Consider the following 16,358-nt stretch of genomic DNA (forward strand, 5'->3'; position numbering starts at 1 on the left):
GGAGCAGCTACTTTTCCGATCTTTGTTGAGCTTAAGGACAAACGACAGGAAATGACAACATCTCCTCGGTCTCCAGAGAGCGCACTCGAAAAAAAATGGTCGAGGCAGCAACTAACAATAGAGCGGAAAACACATGATTACAGGTTCTAATATAGCAACAAACATGACAGATTGACTTGGTTGGCTAAAATAGAGCACAAAGATTTCAATATAGAACCCTAAAAATACAGGGAGAAGGACAAAAAACATCTTTTACCACCAACACAAATTGCTTTTTGGAAGCAAAAAAAAAATAAAAAAATCGAAAGAAAACATCAATAATCAGAAAATATTGATTCACGCCACTAATGGCCACAATTAGTCGCTCTAAAAAAAAGTCATGCTGACAGAACACTGCCCTACATTTGCAGGGGCCAACAGATTCTGAAGAGGCCAAAGAAGCCGGCGAGGGACTTTCTACATGCGTGGACGAGTGCGTTAGTCAGCCTTTCCTCACTGGCGGGGCCCTCTGTTGGTCTTAATTCCTCGCCCTAATACATGTAAGCTGGATGCTGCCGCCTGCAGACTGTGTGGCTCGCTGTCTGTGCAAAAACATTAAAGATGGAGGCGCGCCGGCGTCACCGCAGAGAGATGGCAGCCCAAATGAGAAAATCAGCCGCGCTTGGCGGCCGCGGGGAAAATTAGAAAAGTGTGTCAACGTGCATGTGTTAACGCAAGACAGACACATCCCGTTTCTGTTTTTTTTTTTTTTTTTTTTTGCAAGTGTGTGTGTGTGTGTGTGGGGTCCAGGGGCAGATGAGATGACTGAGAGTCTGGGGGATTTTAATGTCTTCAGTACGATGGAGAACAGGCCCCGTTTATCAACTAGCATTTGCTTCACTGGGGAGTGAACAAGTCGGAGAGGACGACACTCTGAGCGAAATCAGTTGAGCGTGCGGCAAATTGTCTTTAATAAAACTGCGAATAACTTTGCATTCTTTCTGATTTCAGTCATTTACCTTCCATCAGCTTCATCATTATACAAGTTATACATATAGCCGAAGGAATAAAAAAAAAAAAGGAGTTCACAACGAAAAAGTTCACAGATGGAGATGTTTGACTTTAAAAACACAAAAACAATACTGGGTGTCCGTCTTATCGCTCACATTATTTATGGCACACCTTTGAAGCAGTTAACAAGACGGGCCTGAACGCAGCATTCCCTTAAGAGCGCTTAGGCAGCTGCAAATAGTAACGTTCGGCTCTCGAGGAGTATTTCCGTCCTCTGGAAGAATTTGAATGGAGTGCAGATCCATTTCTGCGTTGCCCTGCCATCCGCAAAGCAGATGTGCATTGATGGGCTCGCTGCTGTCTGTGTCTGTCTGCACGTCAAGCGCTGGCAAAGGAAGTCGCCATCCATACTCAAAACATCAACTACCATCTACAATGAAAATATTGCAATCAATAGTATACCACGGTCACGGCAATTCATAAAATATAGACGACTGTCTATCACAGGGCTGGGCAAACTTTTTGACTGGTGGAGCAACAATGGGTCCTAAAATGTGACAGAGGGGGGCCGGTGCAGGAGCAGATGGATGGAGTGTTTTGGTGACCCACCTCATAGGAGGAAAAATATATCATGGGATATGTAGAAAACATATCCCGCAACAAAATGTGTCTTTGAAGCCCCAATGAATTTAGCTCTTTATTGAAATTACTCCTAAAACACTGAAATACTGATGAGATACAGCTATTTTTTTATTATTTACTTAATATTAATATAAGCTGTTCAAGTATGGCGGGTCGGATTGAAATGCTCAATGGTCGGCATTGGCATCAGGCTATATTAGACACAGAATGAATTCAAGTTCTCTTCCCATGGTCTTTATCATCAGGATCTCCTCTTTGGCTTTGCTATTTTTATGTTGCTTGATTGACAAAAAAAATGTGGAAGAGTATCAGAAAATAGGTTAAGCTTCTGCTTTTCTGACAGCCATTTCTCTTGGTGTGAAGAAAAGAAGGAGCGCGTGACTGTGCACGTGTTTGCATGGCTTGGGGTGCCCGCGTGTTCAAGTTAACTACCTTTACACAAGCATGTGCGCCATATGCCATATGCACATCTGCGTTGGTTGCTTGTTACACATAGACTGATTTGAGTGTTTTTGTAACTACTGTAGAACTGCTAGTTTAAAGTTTAGTGCTGCAACAGTGTGGTTTCCCAATTTGCGATGAATAAAGTACAAATATCGATACATATGAAGGGCGACAAACAAACAGGAACGTCTCGAACGCCAACGCACCACAAGCAGAGCTCTGCAACAGCAGCAGGACATGTTGGGAAGGCAAGGTGAGATAAAAAGTTTTTAAAACAACTTTCCAAAAGGGATACAGAAATAGAGGTCAGCGTTTCAAAGGCTTCAAAGAGAGACACTGAACGCAGTCTATGGTTGAAGCTTCCAGGTACGGTGAGAGGTTTTCGTCATCTCTGGCTCACTGGGTGATAGACACAGCTCATTTCACAGCACAGAGGCTGTGATTTAGGATTTCCCTCGGTGACTGCTGAGCGTGCGGTGGATTTGGCTGGAGTGACTTTGAAGGCATGGACGCCTCTGTCAGGTCGTGATCTTCCCTTCCGAGGCGTGGCAAGAAGCCATTTCCATAGTTAAGTTACGCTCCGTCGTGGACACGCATTCCTGTACAGAATTCCTTAACCCGAGTCCTTTAACGCGACTCCAAACAGACCGGCGGCCCTCATCTTGAACCATTTGCACCGACTACCAGGACTGAAGGAACAATACGGGGAGGCCAGGGAAACATAAAAACCACATATGTAGCATGAATCACTGTTTGTGCCTCCAATTCATTTTTTTTTTTAACGTCTGAGGGTGCATGCACAAACCTCACTTTTAACACACATAAAGCCAGTATAGAAGTGAGAAACATCAACAGACTCGCTCAGGGTGTCTGCCAAGTTTGAAAGCTGTGTATACCAAAAGTTTGGCATCGACTGTGCTCTTGGTTTGACTTTCCGATGCCTTTGCAGAGGGGGTGAGGCTGGGATAGAGAGGGGCCTGTAGAAATTACGACTCTAGATGTACTTGGCTTGGAAGGAAATGTATTTATTTATTTTTTTTTAAAAAAGGCTTTCTTTCCTCTCTTCAAGCTGGACATTTTACATTTTCAATCTAGCCGCCGTGTGGGATGACATGCAGGTGCAATGCCAACAAGGCAGCAAAGGTCTCGGTGGTTCAAACCTAGTCCAAACAACCACGAAACCCAAACTGTGCTCTTTCCCCGTCTGCAACCTGTCCACAGAGTTTCTTTTTTCCCCCCTCGGTGGCTCTTAAGGTGGTATTTTTAAGGTAGTATTAAACTTTTTCAACACTTGCAAATTTAGATAATCTTGTTGAGCAATAAAGGAAAGAAAACGAATACAAACTTTGTTTTGGATTCGGAAAGAACTTGCCCTGTCACACTCTAAACTACTGTTTTAGAACACACTTCATACCCACATAAGAGCGCTACAATTTGACAAATGCAGAATCAAGGGCAAAAATAATCTGCTGTAATGAACATTCTCTCAACGTAATGCTGGCAGCAACTTGTAAAGCATACACAAAAGACAAAACTAGGCAGAAAAAAAAAACTTTATGCAGTTACTAGGTTAGAGCTAGCAAAGTGAGGACGTTATAAATGACCTTATTTGACCACACAAAGTGTGTCGTCTTTGTTCGGCACTGGCAGGACTGAGTTTGGTACTTTGGTCATCATCGGAGCCAAGCTCGCCAGAGAAGCTGGCCTCCTTACTTCTGATCCTCTATCCCTTACAGCCATAACAGAGAGCCCGAGCCCTGCATTTCAAATGAGTCTAGCCAAAACAGCCACAGACAAAGCAGAAAACTACCTCCACACCTTTTGTCTCTCTCAGCCTTGGATTTGAGTCGGAGAAAAAAGCCGTGGGATGACGGACAAAAGAGAAAATGGGGTTGTCTCATTTTTCTTTTCTTTTTTTTTTTTTTTTGCATTAGCAATGGCTTTACAAAATTTGTTCAGAAGGCCTTCTCAAATCCATTAGTCTGACATTAAAATTGTTTCAGTTGGTCCAAAAACTCTTGCAGAGCAAAACGTGGCCCAGATACCCTGCATCCTGTCAGGTGCCTCGGCGAGATATATCTGCCTGGTGAAGCGATGGTTCTCGTTCCACTTGACCCGCTCTGTCCTTTCATCTGCCCTGTTGGGGGTCAACCATCAGCGGCCAACACGGATTCACCCTGGAAAAAGTGCTTGCGGGCGCCAGACTTGCCATTTTACCGTTTTAGGTTTTGAATTTGAGGCTGCCGCAATCTTTCAAAGACTGTTTCAGAATCTTTGAAAGATTCAGAAATTTGTTCATCAGGTTTGTGGTTCTGCTTTTGGAGAGGTAGGTGAAGTATGAACCGATTCATTTCAAGAGCACCGGCGGCTTTCTGGGTGACGGATCGGGAAGCAAGTCTTGAGCATCAAAAAAGCTGCTGAGTCAAAACTGCACTTCCAGTTACATTTCAACAATTTCTTTTAGTAATTGTTTCATCATCTAGGAAGTGTGTCTCTCATTTCCTGTTTTGACTTCACTTTAATTTACTTTCCACTTGTAGTTTAGTTTTGAGGAAATAAAGTTGTTTTTACAGGAAATGTGCATATTGCACTTTAGTTTCAGGGCTTTGAATCAATATAGTTATGAAAACTACAATAATGAACTGGCTACGATCTAAAAACACAACCCTGGTTTCATCTCCCTTCAAGAAGTGTCAAAACGGTACTTAATCTAATCATCGTCAAAATACCACAAAACATCGTAAATGTTCCAGTTGGCCATCAGGCGCAGGTAAAACACTGCACTTCGCTACCTCACTCTTTACCTCAAGTGCAAATGTTCAATTTTGATGATGCGGCTCCAGCTGAGCAGCTTTAAGACGGGACACCCAGGCACGGCGCTAAAACTAAAATAAAACCTCTCTGTCTGTCAACACCCGAGCGGTGGACAGATTGTGGAGCTTTCCTGTGCTCGCGCGGTCCCCGCTGTTTGTTTAGCCAGCATGTCCCAGCTCGTGCGAGCCCCATCGCTTATTGCGCCTTTGTACGGGTCACCAAAGCCACTGTACACACGCACGCACACTTCCAGGAAAAGAGAGAGAGGGCCTGCCGCCGAGCCATCGAGGCGGCCGTGGCAACGCTGACCCGGGCCGCCCGCTCCGCACCCATGAGAAATGCTGGCGTCACTGGGTGGCGCTTTTTTTTCCAGGGAACGCTGGCCTTTGCGGCAGCAGCAATCGGGAATGCAATTGGGGTCGCCGCAGAGGTCGACCCCGATCGCTAACGCCAACAACATGACAGAGGGAAAAAACAGGGGAAATGTACGTCCTGTGCACAGACTCTGGTATTTGGGGGGATTTCTGTGCCCGTGTCCCGGCTCCGTGTGTTTCCACCTGGTGCTGATGCGCTCGACAGAATCTTTAGTGATGCTACATACAAACATTAGTCTTGCTACATAAGTTCTATATTGTACACTGAATAAATGGCATATTTTGTAGACAACTCTGCCACCTCACAGCAAGAAGGTTGTGGGTTCGATTCCTGGCCTCGGGCCTTCCTGTGTGGCGTTTGCATGTTCTCCCCGAGTCTGCGCGGGTTCTTTCCAGGTTCTCCGGCTTCCCTAAATCGTCAGTAGGTGTGTATGTGAGTGTGAATGGTTGTTTGTCTTAGTTTGTCTCAATGTGGCCCTGCGATGAACTGGCGTCTTGTCCAGGGCGTCACCCTGCCTTCGCCCTATGACAGCTGGGAGAGGCTCCAGCAGACCCCATGTGACGGATAAATCTTGAAAATTGATTTTTTTTTTTGCCCTCTTATGTAAATGTGGAGGGTGCAACAAAAAACTTAAAGCAGGGGATCAAACCCGTCTTACTTACTTTACCTTTATCCTCTTCGCCGTGTCAAAACTGTCCGTTGCCCACCTTTTGGCCAGACTCTGACCCGTTTATACGATCAGACAACCGGCCCAAAAACTATGACGAGCAAATTTTTACGACGGTGGCATTTTAGCTGTGACGTCGAGTGACCTTCACGCTGCACGCGTTGCCGTATCTGAGCCGTCTCCAGAAACACAAACTGTACACACACTTGACAGTACACTCACGCTGCAAGCGCCTCTTTCTTTACACCGAGACAAACGGCTAGGCCTCTGCTTTTTGCGCAACTGTACCAGCACGGCGGCTGCCAGCAGCAAACGCCGAGCACGACCTCGAGACAGTACCAGCGGCAGAGTATCGGAGAGAAAACGGAGACTTAAAAAAAAAAAAAAAAAAAATCTCAAAATGAATGCATTTCATTAACTTTGGTCTGCCCAATGTTGTTTGAACCATTTGAATCTGCAAAAATACGTCTGGCTGCTCTTCCTGTAATTAGAATGGGCTGCGTGTCGAGCCAATATCCAAACAGTCTTTCTCGGGGGCAATTTGGTTGCGCTTGTAAAAGTCAAACGCTGGCTTTGTTGTGACCACATCAGTTTCATGTAGTGCCTCACGATGACAGACATATGGGCGCGCGCGCGCGCACACACGCACACACACACACGCACACACACACACGCACACACACTCTCTCAAACAAACACATAAATACATTCAAAAGTCATAAACAGCAGTCCTGCACTGACCAGGCTTAACACCGGTTAATTGCTCATGTATGGCTCCTTTCACTACACACACACTCGGTTTTCCAACACACACACACACGCAGAACACAGCAGTGTGCTGGCACGCTGCTCAGGCCGTCTACAGCTGTGACGTCTCACGTGTGGCTGCGTGTTGATATAAGGAGTAACGCAAGTGGAAAATTGGGAGCTGGTGCGGCCAGACTGCTGACTTCCTGATAGGAAGAGCGCGGAGGGTGACCCATATATACAAGGCGTATTCAATGGGCTCCAAAAAAAGAGGGGAAGTACTAAAAAAGGGGTGGACAAAAGGCCTGTGTAACTCCCCGCATAGTGTAATGTGGACACAGATGAATCTGATGCCAACCTGAGTCCGACACACAAAAGTCAAGAAGTACCCGCGCCCACCCTCTCCCGAGTAACATGACGACAACACTGACGTCCCTAAACCAAAGCCGTTAACGCCGCCGAACAGGAGCGAGGCGAGTCGGCGTGAATCGTGCAGTCGAGGACAAATGGGCAGCGCGTGCAGAAGCTTGACCAGACGCTCCAACAACAGTCCTTTCAATGAGTCGTGAGCCAAATAAATGACCAAAGCTGAAATGATTCTTAAAAACAGAAAGGAGACGTCCTCGGCCGCGAGGCATGTGGCGAACACAAGGCCATCTACTTTTACAGCGAGAACATATCCTTGCAAATCCGAGGATACATTCTTTTGGGTGTCTAAAATAAGCCACGATTAGGAGTTTTTCTATTCAGTGGAAAACGTGTATTTCTAGGTCCGCTGAAACAAGAACAGCAAGAGTGTACCTGGGAGGACAACAGTGAAAATCCAATTGGGTCTCACGACAGAAAAGAAACCAAAACTTTCAACTATGTATGTATATATCCACAGTCTGGAGTCGTTTCTTGATGTACACTTTTAACTATTTTGGGTGCTGAACCACCCACAAACTCTTTGTATCAAAAAAAATCCACTGGCAAGAAGTCTCTCAGGAAAACCTAGTCTCATTTTAGCACTCTTCTTATTCCTTTAAGAGCAAGATAGAGGCACGTAACCTATAAAAAAAAAAAACATCTTCTCAGAATTGTTTTGTGATACAAACAGTTGTACAAGGCATAACAGAGACCTAAACATAAAATCTCTAATTATCATGTTGTGTTGTGGTGGGGCATTCCACTCTTAGACATCCATTATGGGTACTGGATCTTTGTTTGCCCTGGATTACTGTACAGGACCTCTTCTGACTGAGCGGACTTTGAGAGCAAAACAGGAGGGAAATTATGAGTTATGGGAAGAAAATCACAATAATTTCAATGACAACAACAGCACCAAAGAAATGAGAGGAATTTGGAAACGTAGCAAGAGACTGTTAAGCTAAACTCCCTTCTCTTCTCCCAAAGCTGCTTGGGAAAGATTGTAACTGCAGCGACAATTGGATTCAGTTTTTGCACATGTCAAAGGTCAGACAGACCTACTTGTGAGAAGTGCCTCATGGGAAACAAAGCACTGTAAACGAAAGGACAGACCAGGTTTCCTGATTTAATTTTAGAAGCTCTCTTATCTCAGGCTCTTATCGGGTATAGTGTGTAAATACTTTACTTATGCAACAAGATTTGGATTGCTTCCAATGACGGTTCCCAATTCAATCAGTGGGTTTACCTTCTAAACTTTTGACAGGGAAGTGTTACATGATTAGAAAATATCCTTTTTGCCTGAATTCTCTGCTAGATGTGGAATTAGCATTTTTCCAAAGTGAAAAGACGCATATAGAGTAACACATGGTGCTTTCCCATGTGGATTTAACATCTTTGCAGCTCGGTGGAAGTTGACCCATGAAACATTTTCCAAGACTGAATTGAAATTTAATTGTGTGATTTTCCAACAAAGAAAAGCGTTTCTCGAGTAACATATACCCCTTTTATAGCACGTTTAACGCTATTGTGGTTCCACGGTGAAAGCTCATGTGGTGTTTAAAACAGGCAAAATCATGTTTCATCAAGTTAACCAGTCGTTAAACAAAATCTAAACGTCCCATGTTCAGACGTATTCCAGCCAGGGTCAGGGCACTTTGGCCCTGACCCTGACTCCTTCTCCAGTGATCCGGCAAATTAGGCTCTAAACCATTGAGTCGGCGCCCGCACTGTAAATCGCTCCAAAACGCGAGCCCAGAATGTCGTCTTTAAGTATAATATCGAGGAAATGAGTCAGAACCAGCCTTTGGTGAGGATTCGGTCCCCCGCAAGCTGGAAAACAACGTGGTCGTGAGGCTGACTCACTTTGAAAAGCTGAGCTCGAACAACAACAAGAGGCTCGGACGGATCCACCCCAGCGCCATAATTTTGTCACACTTTCCTTGGAGCGGAGTTTAGTGAAGAGCGCTAACTCAGCTAGCCGCCGAGGCTAGGCGCTGTTGTTTTCATGTGGAGAGCAACAGCGGCGTGCGAACACAGACACACACACAGACACAAGACACACACAGACAAAAAGTTATTTTCTCAGCGGCGCCGTCAACTTACCCGGCTCTCCCGGGGTTTTCATTTTTGTAGCCGTCTTCGGCACGCCGCTTCGGTCACTTTCCCCCGTCGACTGGGTAACTCTAGCCCCCTACCTAGCCCTGCGAGCTAACCAAGTTAGCAGAGGCACCCCACTCCTTCTTCTTCGGGTGTTGTTCTCACAAGTGGCCCGTCAGAAAGCAACTGTTGGGCTTTCTGGAGTTCCTCACTTCATCGCACGGTCTTTGTAATTGAACAAAAAACAAGTCGGCGTTTGTTCCAAAACTTTTTTCTTCTTGGTGGCGCGCTGAGGGTTGCAGCGGACGGGTGTTCTGACGTGAAAAGTTGCCCCGAGCCTCTTGGGGTGGTTGTGGTGGTGGTGGGGAGGGGAGGAGAAATCCAGTCGCCTGGTCTGAATGGCGCACGTCGAAGTTTCGAAGGAGTCCGAGCCGCCGCCGCTGGTGCTGTGAACTCGAGCAACGGAATGTGACGGCTCTAAACGCTTCGCCGGCTGGATGCAACGGTGTCGCATGGTCGGCTCGCGCTCCACGTCGTCATCGTCTCCGCCGCCGACAGCCGACACGGCAGCGCCACTTGAACTGGATCAAAACGAGCCCCGGATCAACTCTCTCGTCTCTCTTCTTTCTTTTTCCCCCTCGTCTTCTCCGGCACGGACTTTCCGTTTTCCACACACTCACTCACTCACTCCGCGTTCACTCTACTACCACCCCCTCCTCTTGTACCTCCGCCGGGGTGTCGTGTTTCGCTCTCCTCCTGCCACACGGGGCCGCCCACGCTGACCCACGGAGGGAGGGAGGGGGAGAGGAACCGAACGCCCACTTGTTGCCGAAGATCGTCTATGATCACCGAAGATTACTTTTAGTTGTGGACAGTGATGGGATGTGGAAACGGCCCCCACCTTCTCAAAAAAAAAAAAAGCCTTTCATGAGAGATCGTTCGCCGCAAAGATCCAGTTGAAGTGTTTTTTCCTCATGTGAAATCTACATTCGAGATACCTTTTTTGCATTGGTGTCATTGTCAGAACGCAATGAAAATCGGTTCAACTGGATGGATGGACAAACTTGGACGTTACTCCGGTATTTACTCTAATAACGTATTCTCATCAGGCACACCTGTATTATCTGACCAGTGTTTAACGTGGTATGTTTTTTAAACTTTCAGACCTAAGATATGATTTATGATATGGAGATAATGTAAGATACTATTACATTGCCACTTATCAAACATATGTCTCACTTAAGTTGCACTGTGATGCAATTGTTAAAAAAACAAACAAAAAAAACAAAACACAACAACATTAGTTTGAACTACCGGAATTGATGCCTTCTGGTTAAGTTTCGTCAACGACAACGAGCCGTCGCAAATCTACAGGTTGTGTGCACACAGTGTTCGAAATTCCCAGCGGCTTGACGCGACAAGTTGATTCGCTCTGAGAATCCTGGTCCCAATAGACGATCTTCGAGAACGAGAACCGGTCGCTTGCGGCTGCCTCCGCTTTTGTCGCCCGCGCGTTCCCGGGGCTGGCGCGTCACGACGTTGCTTTGGAGACCCGTCCAGGCGCCGCGGGGTGACTGGAGGCGCGGCGCCGTGTTTACCTGCAAAGAACTACCAGCCCGAGAGGCAGCCAGGGAGCCGCCATCCGTCACCGGTGCAAAGGAGGAAAGGAAGGGGGTTGGGGGGGAACAGAGGGCCGATCAACAGGTGCTTTGTCCCCGCGGCGGAGGATGGTGGACGGTGCCCGGGTGAGAGAACTGAACATTTACATAGAGACCAGAGTATGTGGAGGACATCACCTTCACCCTGCCAGGCGCCTGTGAGATTTGGGGGGGGGGGGGAGCGGGAGAGTGGGGGTCGCCGTGCACACACAGGCAAATCTTTTCTCCCACACTTTCTTTCTTTCGTCTTTAATGAAGGGCCCTCGAGCACTTACATCAGCAGCGAGGAGCGAGGGAGTTGAAAGAAAGGAGCCGTAATTACTCAAGAGCCCCGGGACTGGAGAGGCAGGGCCGAAGATGAGGAGCAGGCGGACAGACGGACGGAGAGGAGGGAAGGGAGCGGTGGAGTGTGTGTGTGTGTGTGTGTGTGTGTGCGTTCCTCTTTATTTCAGCCTAATCAGCACTTCTGCAGTTTGTGTTCCGTGTACTCCATCCATCTATCCATCCATCCATCCATCCATCCATCCATCCATCAGTGTCGCAGCCACTGTGTAAACTATTTGGACCGTCACAGTCATGTCAGCGTCTGGAAAACATGAAGCTGTTTTTGTGCCGTGCCCACACCGGGTTCCACCTCCTCCTCCTCATGTTCACCCCCTCTTGTTTCCTCCTCCACTCCCAGGCCCTCCGTCTTCCTCCATTTGGTCTCGTCATCACCCACTGTCCTCTTCTCCTACACGCCTCCTCCTCCTCCTCCTCCCCTCTTCCAAATGCTTCCTACCTCCTCGCCTACCTACCTCCTCCTCCTCCTGCTGCTGCTGCTCATCCTCCACAAGATGCTGTCACGAAGGGGAAAATAAATGTCCTTTTCTAGGACGGGTGTCTAAAACAGTTTATATATTTTTCCAATCTTCTCGATTCATTTGTCTTGTGCCTTGAATCAACTGCTGAGGAGTAGCTGAAACGTGAGCGTGATGGAGAAATGTGTGTAGCTTCCTGTCAAAACTGACGACAGTCGGCTCTACATCCCATGTAGAGTATTACAGCAGTGAGGTCACTCCCAGCACTTTAATGGGTGTCTGTCCAAAAATGACATATTCCAGACACAAAATTTGACGCTCAGGCCCAATTGAACCAGACTCCTTCACTAGTTTGTTGCTGCTTTTGGTGGTAATTAAATGGAAATCACACATACAGGCATATAGATCTCTGCAGAAACACCAGTGAGCTTTTCTTAAAAGGTGAGTGGTCTTTGTCTTTGGCTAAGAAGTTCTTTTGGTGGCCCCGTTCGCAGATTTTTTAACACGGGAAGCTTCAGGAGCCAAAGTTCACATGTTGTTGAGAAACTGTGAGGATGAAATATGAAATGTTAGCCTACTTGCTAATCGTTGAGTGGTGGTGCTTGTCATGTATCCTTCTTGAGCACTGACCTGTCGCTTCACCTGGAGACACGTCTGGACAAACACCTGTTGGTGTGGAGGGGTTGGGGGTCTAGAAGTGGATTGACATGGATGGAATGTTTCCGTGCTTGGCAAGAACCTTTCCTCATGCACAGCGTTGAAAGCCATTTATTCACTTAAAACCAAAATCAACAGCAAGTAACCAGCCACTTCAATGTGAAAAGCAGTATTATGTAAATTAAAAAGCCCTTGACCAGTTACATAATAATTCAGCACAAGATGCTACAACAAAGCTTCTCTCTTCTCTCACTAAAGCTTTATTAAAAAAAGATTCTCATTGTCTCCTGAAAAAAGCGTTTGCTCTTCAAAAGCGACCGGTGGCACACCTGCACAGACCTGTTTGCAAACCATGACTCATCACGTGGTAAATGTCTTCAAACGACGGGATCAAATGACTAAAAATCGTCACCAGAACGAAGTGTTGAGGAACGAAAGATCACACCTCCATCTGGGTGAGTGCCACTGTCTGAAAGTTTGGGCTGATGCATCCAACAGAAATGCTGATGTGACTCATCTGAAGAAGTTCTCAGCAGAACAGGAGGTCTATTCATACATTCGTGATACGCCGATTAGTTCGTTGGCTCGTTAGTGGCAAGTTGAGCGTCGGGGGTTTGGTTAAAGATGGTCAATGAAAGACGGTGTTATTAATTAACCGGCATATTCTTAAAAATAACTTTTGTTTTTCACAGTTAAGCCAACAAGACAATCCACAAAATAACAAAACAGATTTGAGGGAAACCAAAATGTCACCCAAAATAAAAAAAAAATAAAAAAAAACAAGCCGTATGTTTCACACTAAGAATTCTTCTGCCAACGTGCGATAAATCTGGTGGAACTATCCGTATATTTAAGCCAGTTTTCCTTCCCTCTTAGCACATTTCAAAACTGTGGCGGTGGAACTAGCGGCGGAGCGCCTGACGATGAAACAGGATTTTGGGCGTCTGAAGGGTTTAGGAGGAGACGGGGGGTGGGCGAGGAGGCGGGGGAGGGGCGGGGAGGTCGCAGACACCGGCTGCATGTGAAAGCAAAAAGCAACAAAGGCTCAGCGGGGTCACAGATCGTCGCATACGTATGAAGTGGCGGGGGGCGATCGGGGCTAATTGAATAGCCCAGTCGACCATCAGTTCATTACTGAGGTGCTAATGATCCCAATCAGCAAACAGAAACAATCAATCAGGGGGCCGCAGCTGGCGAGCCGAGGAGGAATATTGGAGGATGAACCGTGGGAGCGATGAGAATTTGTTGCCGTGGAAAGGAGAAGTTGATCTGCTCCCCTACAAACTCGCCCATCATTTTACCATTAGCTGTTTCATTCGCTGCATGCTCATGACCCCTAGAATTGCGCAAAACCTAAATATCGCAATAAAAAACTGGTCATAGAAACGCCTAAACTTGGAAAGAAAAACTCTCAAATATCACTGATCATGAGGTGGTTTTTCAGTTAAAAGTGTCGCAAAAGCGTCATTGAAAAACTGTTCTCGCATTTACACGTCAGTGGACGTGACGTACAGGGTCATGTGACCAGTTCACGTCAAAGTGAAAATGGCGCGTTACATTTTGACGGAGGACGAAAACTGAACATTCTTTACAAGTAATCAAACAGGAAGATATCATTGCAACTGAAGGGATAGTTCTCTCCAAATTGAAAACTTTCAACCATTGTGTACGCACACTCGCCATAATTTCGATTCTTTTGCCAGGTTACATTTTGAGATCGACGCAACAGTTCCGGATTTTCACTAAAAGGAAAGAATTCCACTTAAACAAGGCGTTAACTTTCAAGTACAGAACCACAGGCTTCCGTTTGAATGGGCCTCGGCCGGTGTTCCTTCCCTCTCTGCAATTCTGGAATGAAAAAGTGAATGACAACATATTGGCAAGCCCATTGTCAGCTAAAACAGCAAATATAAAACACTTTGTTTTATTGGAGTCCACGCTGAGATCTTTTTCCTTCCGGCGACTTTGGTGAGTGTCATAAAAGAAAAGTGCACTTTTTTTCTGGAAAAACAAGGCACAAAGTTAAAGTAAAAAAAACAACAACAAGTAAACAGCTTTCGGTGTGACACAATTTTGTCTTTGTGTTGTTTTTTTTGCGGCGCCGTGGCCCCGGAGCCGTGCCCCGACGCCTCCCTCCGTCTTCCCTGTGTTTTTTTCCCAGGTAAAGTTGTTTTCTCACGGAGGAAATCTGGCCTGTTTTCCAAAATGGAAAACAGGCCTGAGGGGGCAAATGGTAATGGGAGCCACACCCAGGGAGAGCAGAGCGGCGCGCTCGCAACAACAAAACTGTAATGGGGAAAGGGCCGCCTATTTTTTTTGTTTTTTTTGTTTTTTTTCCTGTCGCACCACCAGCCCCTGTTTCTGCTGCTGCATAAGAAAACACAACTCACACACGCTCAATTGTCAAGCCGGGACGAGGCAGCCGGCCGGCGCTCGTGACAGCGGAGAAGTGGCCCCGCGGGGCGGGTGGGGGTGGAGTGAGTAGGAGGGTGAGGGGGAGGCAGGAGTGGGAGTTCCTCCTCGTATTTTTGTGCTGAGGGGGGTTTGGGGGCCCGGCGGGGGGAGTGATGGAGACATTTTTCCATGTTGTGCTCCTCCAGCTCGCGCCGCCGTACCGTGACTGCGTTTTTTTTTTGCGGGAATAAGGGGGGCCCTTGTCCGCGGCCCTGTCCGCGTGTCTCTGCCCCCCCCCCCCCCCACCCCACCCCGACGAACGCCCCCGGGGCTGAGTCGGGTGATGCCGGCCCCTCCGCCGCCGCCCAAAGCTGGAGGATGCAATCGGAGATAAGATAGAAGGAGATGGTGGCGGTGGGGGGGGGGGAGAAAAGGAAAGAGAGCCACATGAAGGGAAGGCGATTGAAGGAGGGAAAAAAAGGGGTTCGAGGAGAAACTCGCAAGGATAAGTGGAGGGGAGGAGGGGGGGGGGGGTGGAAGACAGAAAGAAAGAAAGAAAGAAAGAAAGAAGAAAGAGAGAGAGAAAGAGTGAGGCAGAGGGTGAGAGGGACTGAATGGGCCCTTTGTGATCAAAAAGCCTTGTTTATTTTCTTGGCGCTTGAACTCCTCAGGAGCCACATTCGGGGCCTGTCTGCACTGTCTAGCCCGCGGCCTCCTCGCCCACCCCTCCCCCCAACACCAGCCCAGCGACTGGCCCTGAATCTCAAAAAGGAGCCCGAAAAAGGTTCAAACTATCCCGCTTGGTGCGAGACGCTTTTCTGCCGAATGCCGGCCGACAAAAAAATGGAGCGGCAGCGAGCGGTTGGATTGGACTTTGTGGAGCTGCTGCTGCTGCTGCTGCTGCTGCTGCTGCTGCTGCTGCTGCGGTTAATGGTCTTTAACAACGGCTCTTCAGAGGAGAGTCACCCGTCTGTCCACACAGTTGGCCTCTCTTCACTGTAATGGAACCAGACACTGGGCACTTTGCTTGTACTGACCTTTGTTACAAAATTGCTTTTTATTTCAAAATTCACAAGGCAACACAAGTGGCGTTTTAAGTTGGTGTTTAAGCGTCTCATCCATGAATTTTAGCTTTTTTTCCCCCCCTGGAGAGCTGAAAAGGGAAGTGTTATATTTATGCCATTTGCATCCCAATTACATCCCAAGTTAGGCCAAAACAACAAAATTTGTGTTAAAAAAAAACTCTGCATTTTTGGTTTGGGAAAGTCACTTTGAGCTCAAGCATGACGAGTTCAATAGTTAATGAGTTTGTCCATATTGATGTTAGTAGTTTTAATAACTTGTTTCATGTTGTACAGTTTTACACAGATGTATGAACAACAGTTGCGTGTGTTTGTTTTGTATTGTTTTGTAGTTAAACTGGAGGGAGATGCCATTTAAAAAGCCTATAAATTGCTGACATGGTAATTTATCTTGTACCACTATCATTGTATTCAGTTTCATCTATTAGTAGCTGTATCACTTTTTCTAGTACCAGTATTTCATTCCCTACGTACAAGTTCTTCAAAATCGTTTGTGGACTGTAACTGCGAGACTGGGGCGAAAACATGGCAGCATTTCAATAACACAAACAAACATGATGTCATGACAAGAGGGGATTTTGCA

General features: G+C 46.8%; 1 protein-coding gene across 1 annotated transcript in view; it reads right to left on the minus strand.

Annotated features, from left to right (window-relative positions):
* erf (Ets2 repressor factor) overlaps positions 1 to 9,895 on the minus strand; it is a 34,485-nt gene extending 24,590 nt beyond the window's left edge. Inside the window, exon 1 of the mRNA XM_076011309.1 lies at positions 9,191 to 9,895. Coding sequence (XP_075867424.1) covers positions 9,191 to 9,212 — 22 coding nt within the window. The 5' untranslated portion in view covers positions 9,213 to 9,895. The remainder of the gene's footprint in view (positions 1 to 9,190) is intronic.
* Positions 9,896 to 16,358: the final 6,463 nt, after the last annotated feature.

This window comes from Nelusetta ayraudi, unplaced genomic scaffold (assembly GCF_046127955.1).
Source record: "Nelusetta ayraudi isolate G7.1 ecotype Tasmania unplaced genomic scaffold, CSIRO-AGI_Nayr_v1 ptg000135l, whole genome shotgun sequence".
Classification (NCBI taxonomy): Eukaryota; Metazoa; Chordata; class Actinopteri; order Tetraodontiformes; family Monacanthidae; genus Nelusetta; species Nelusetta ayraudi.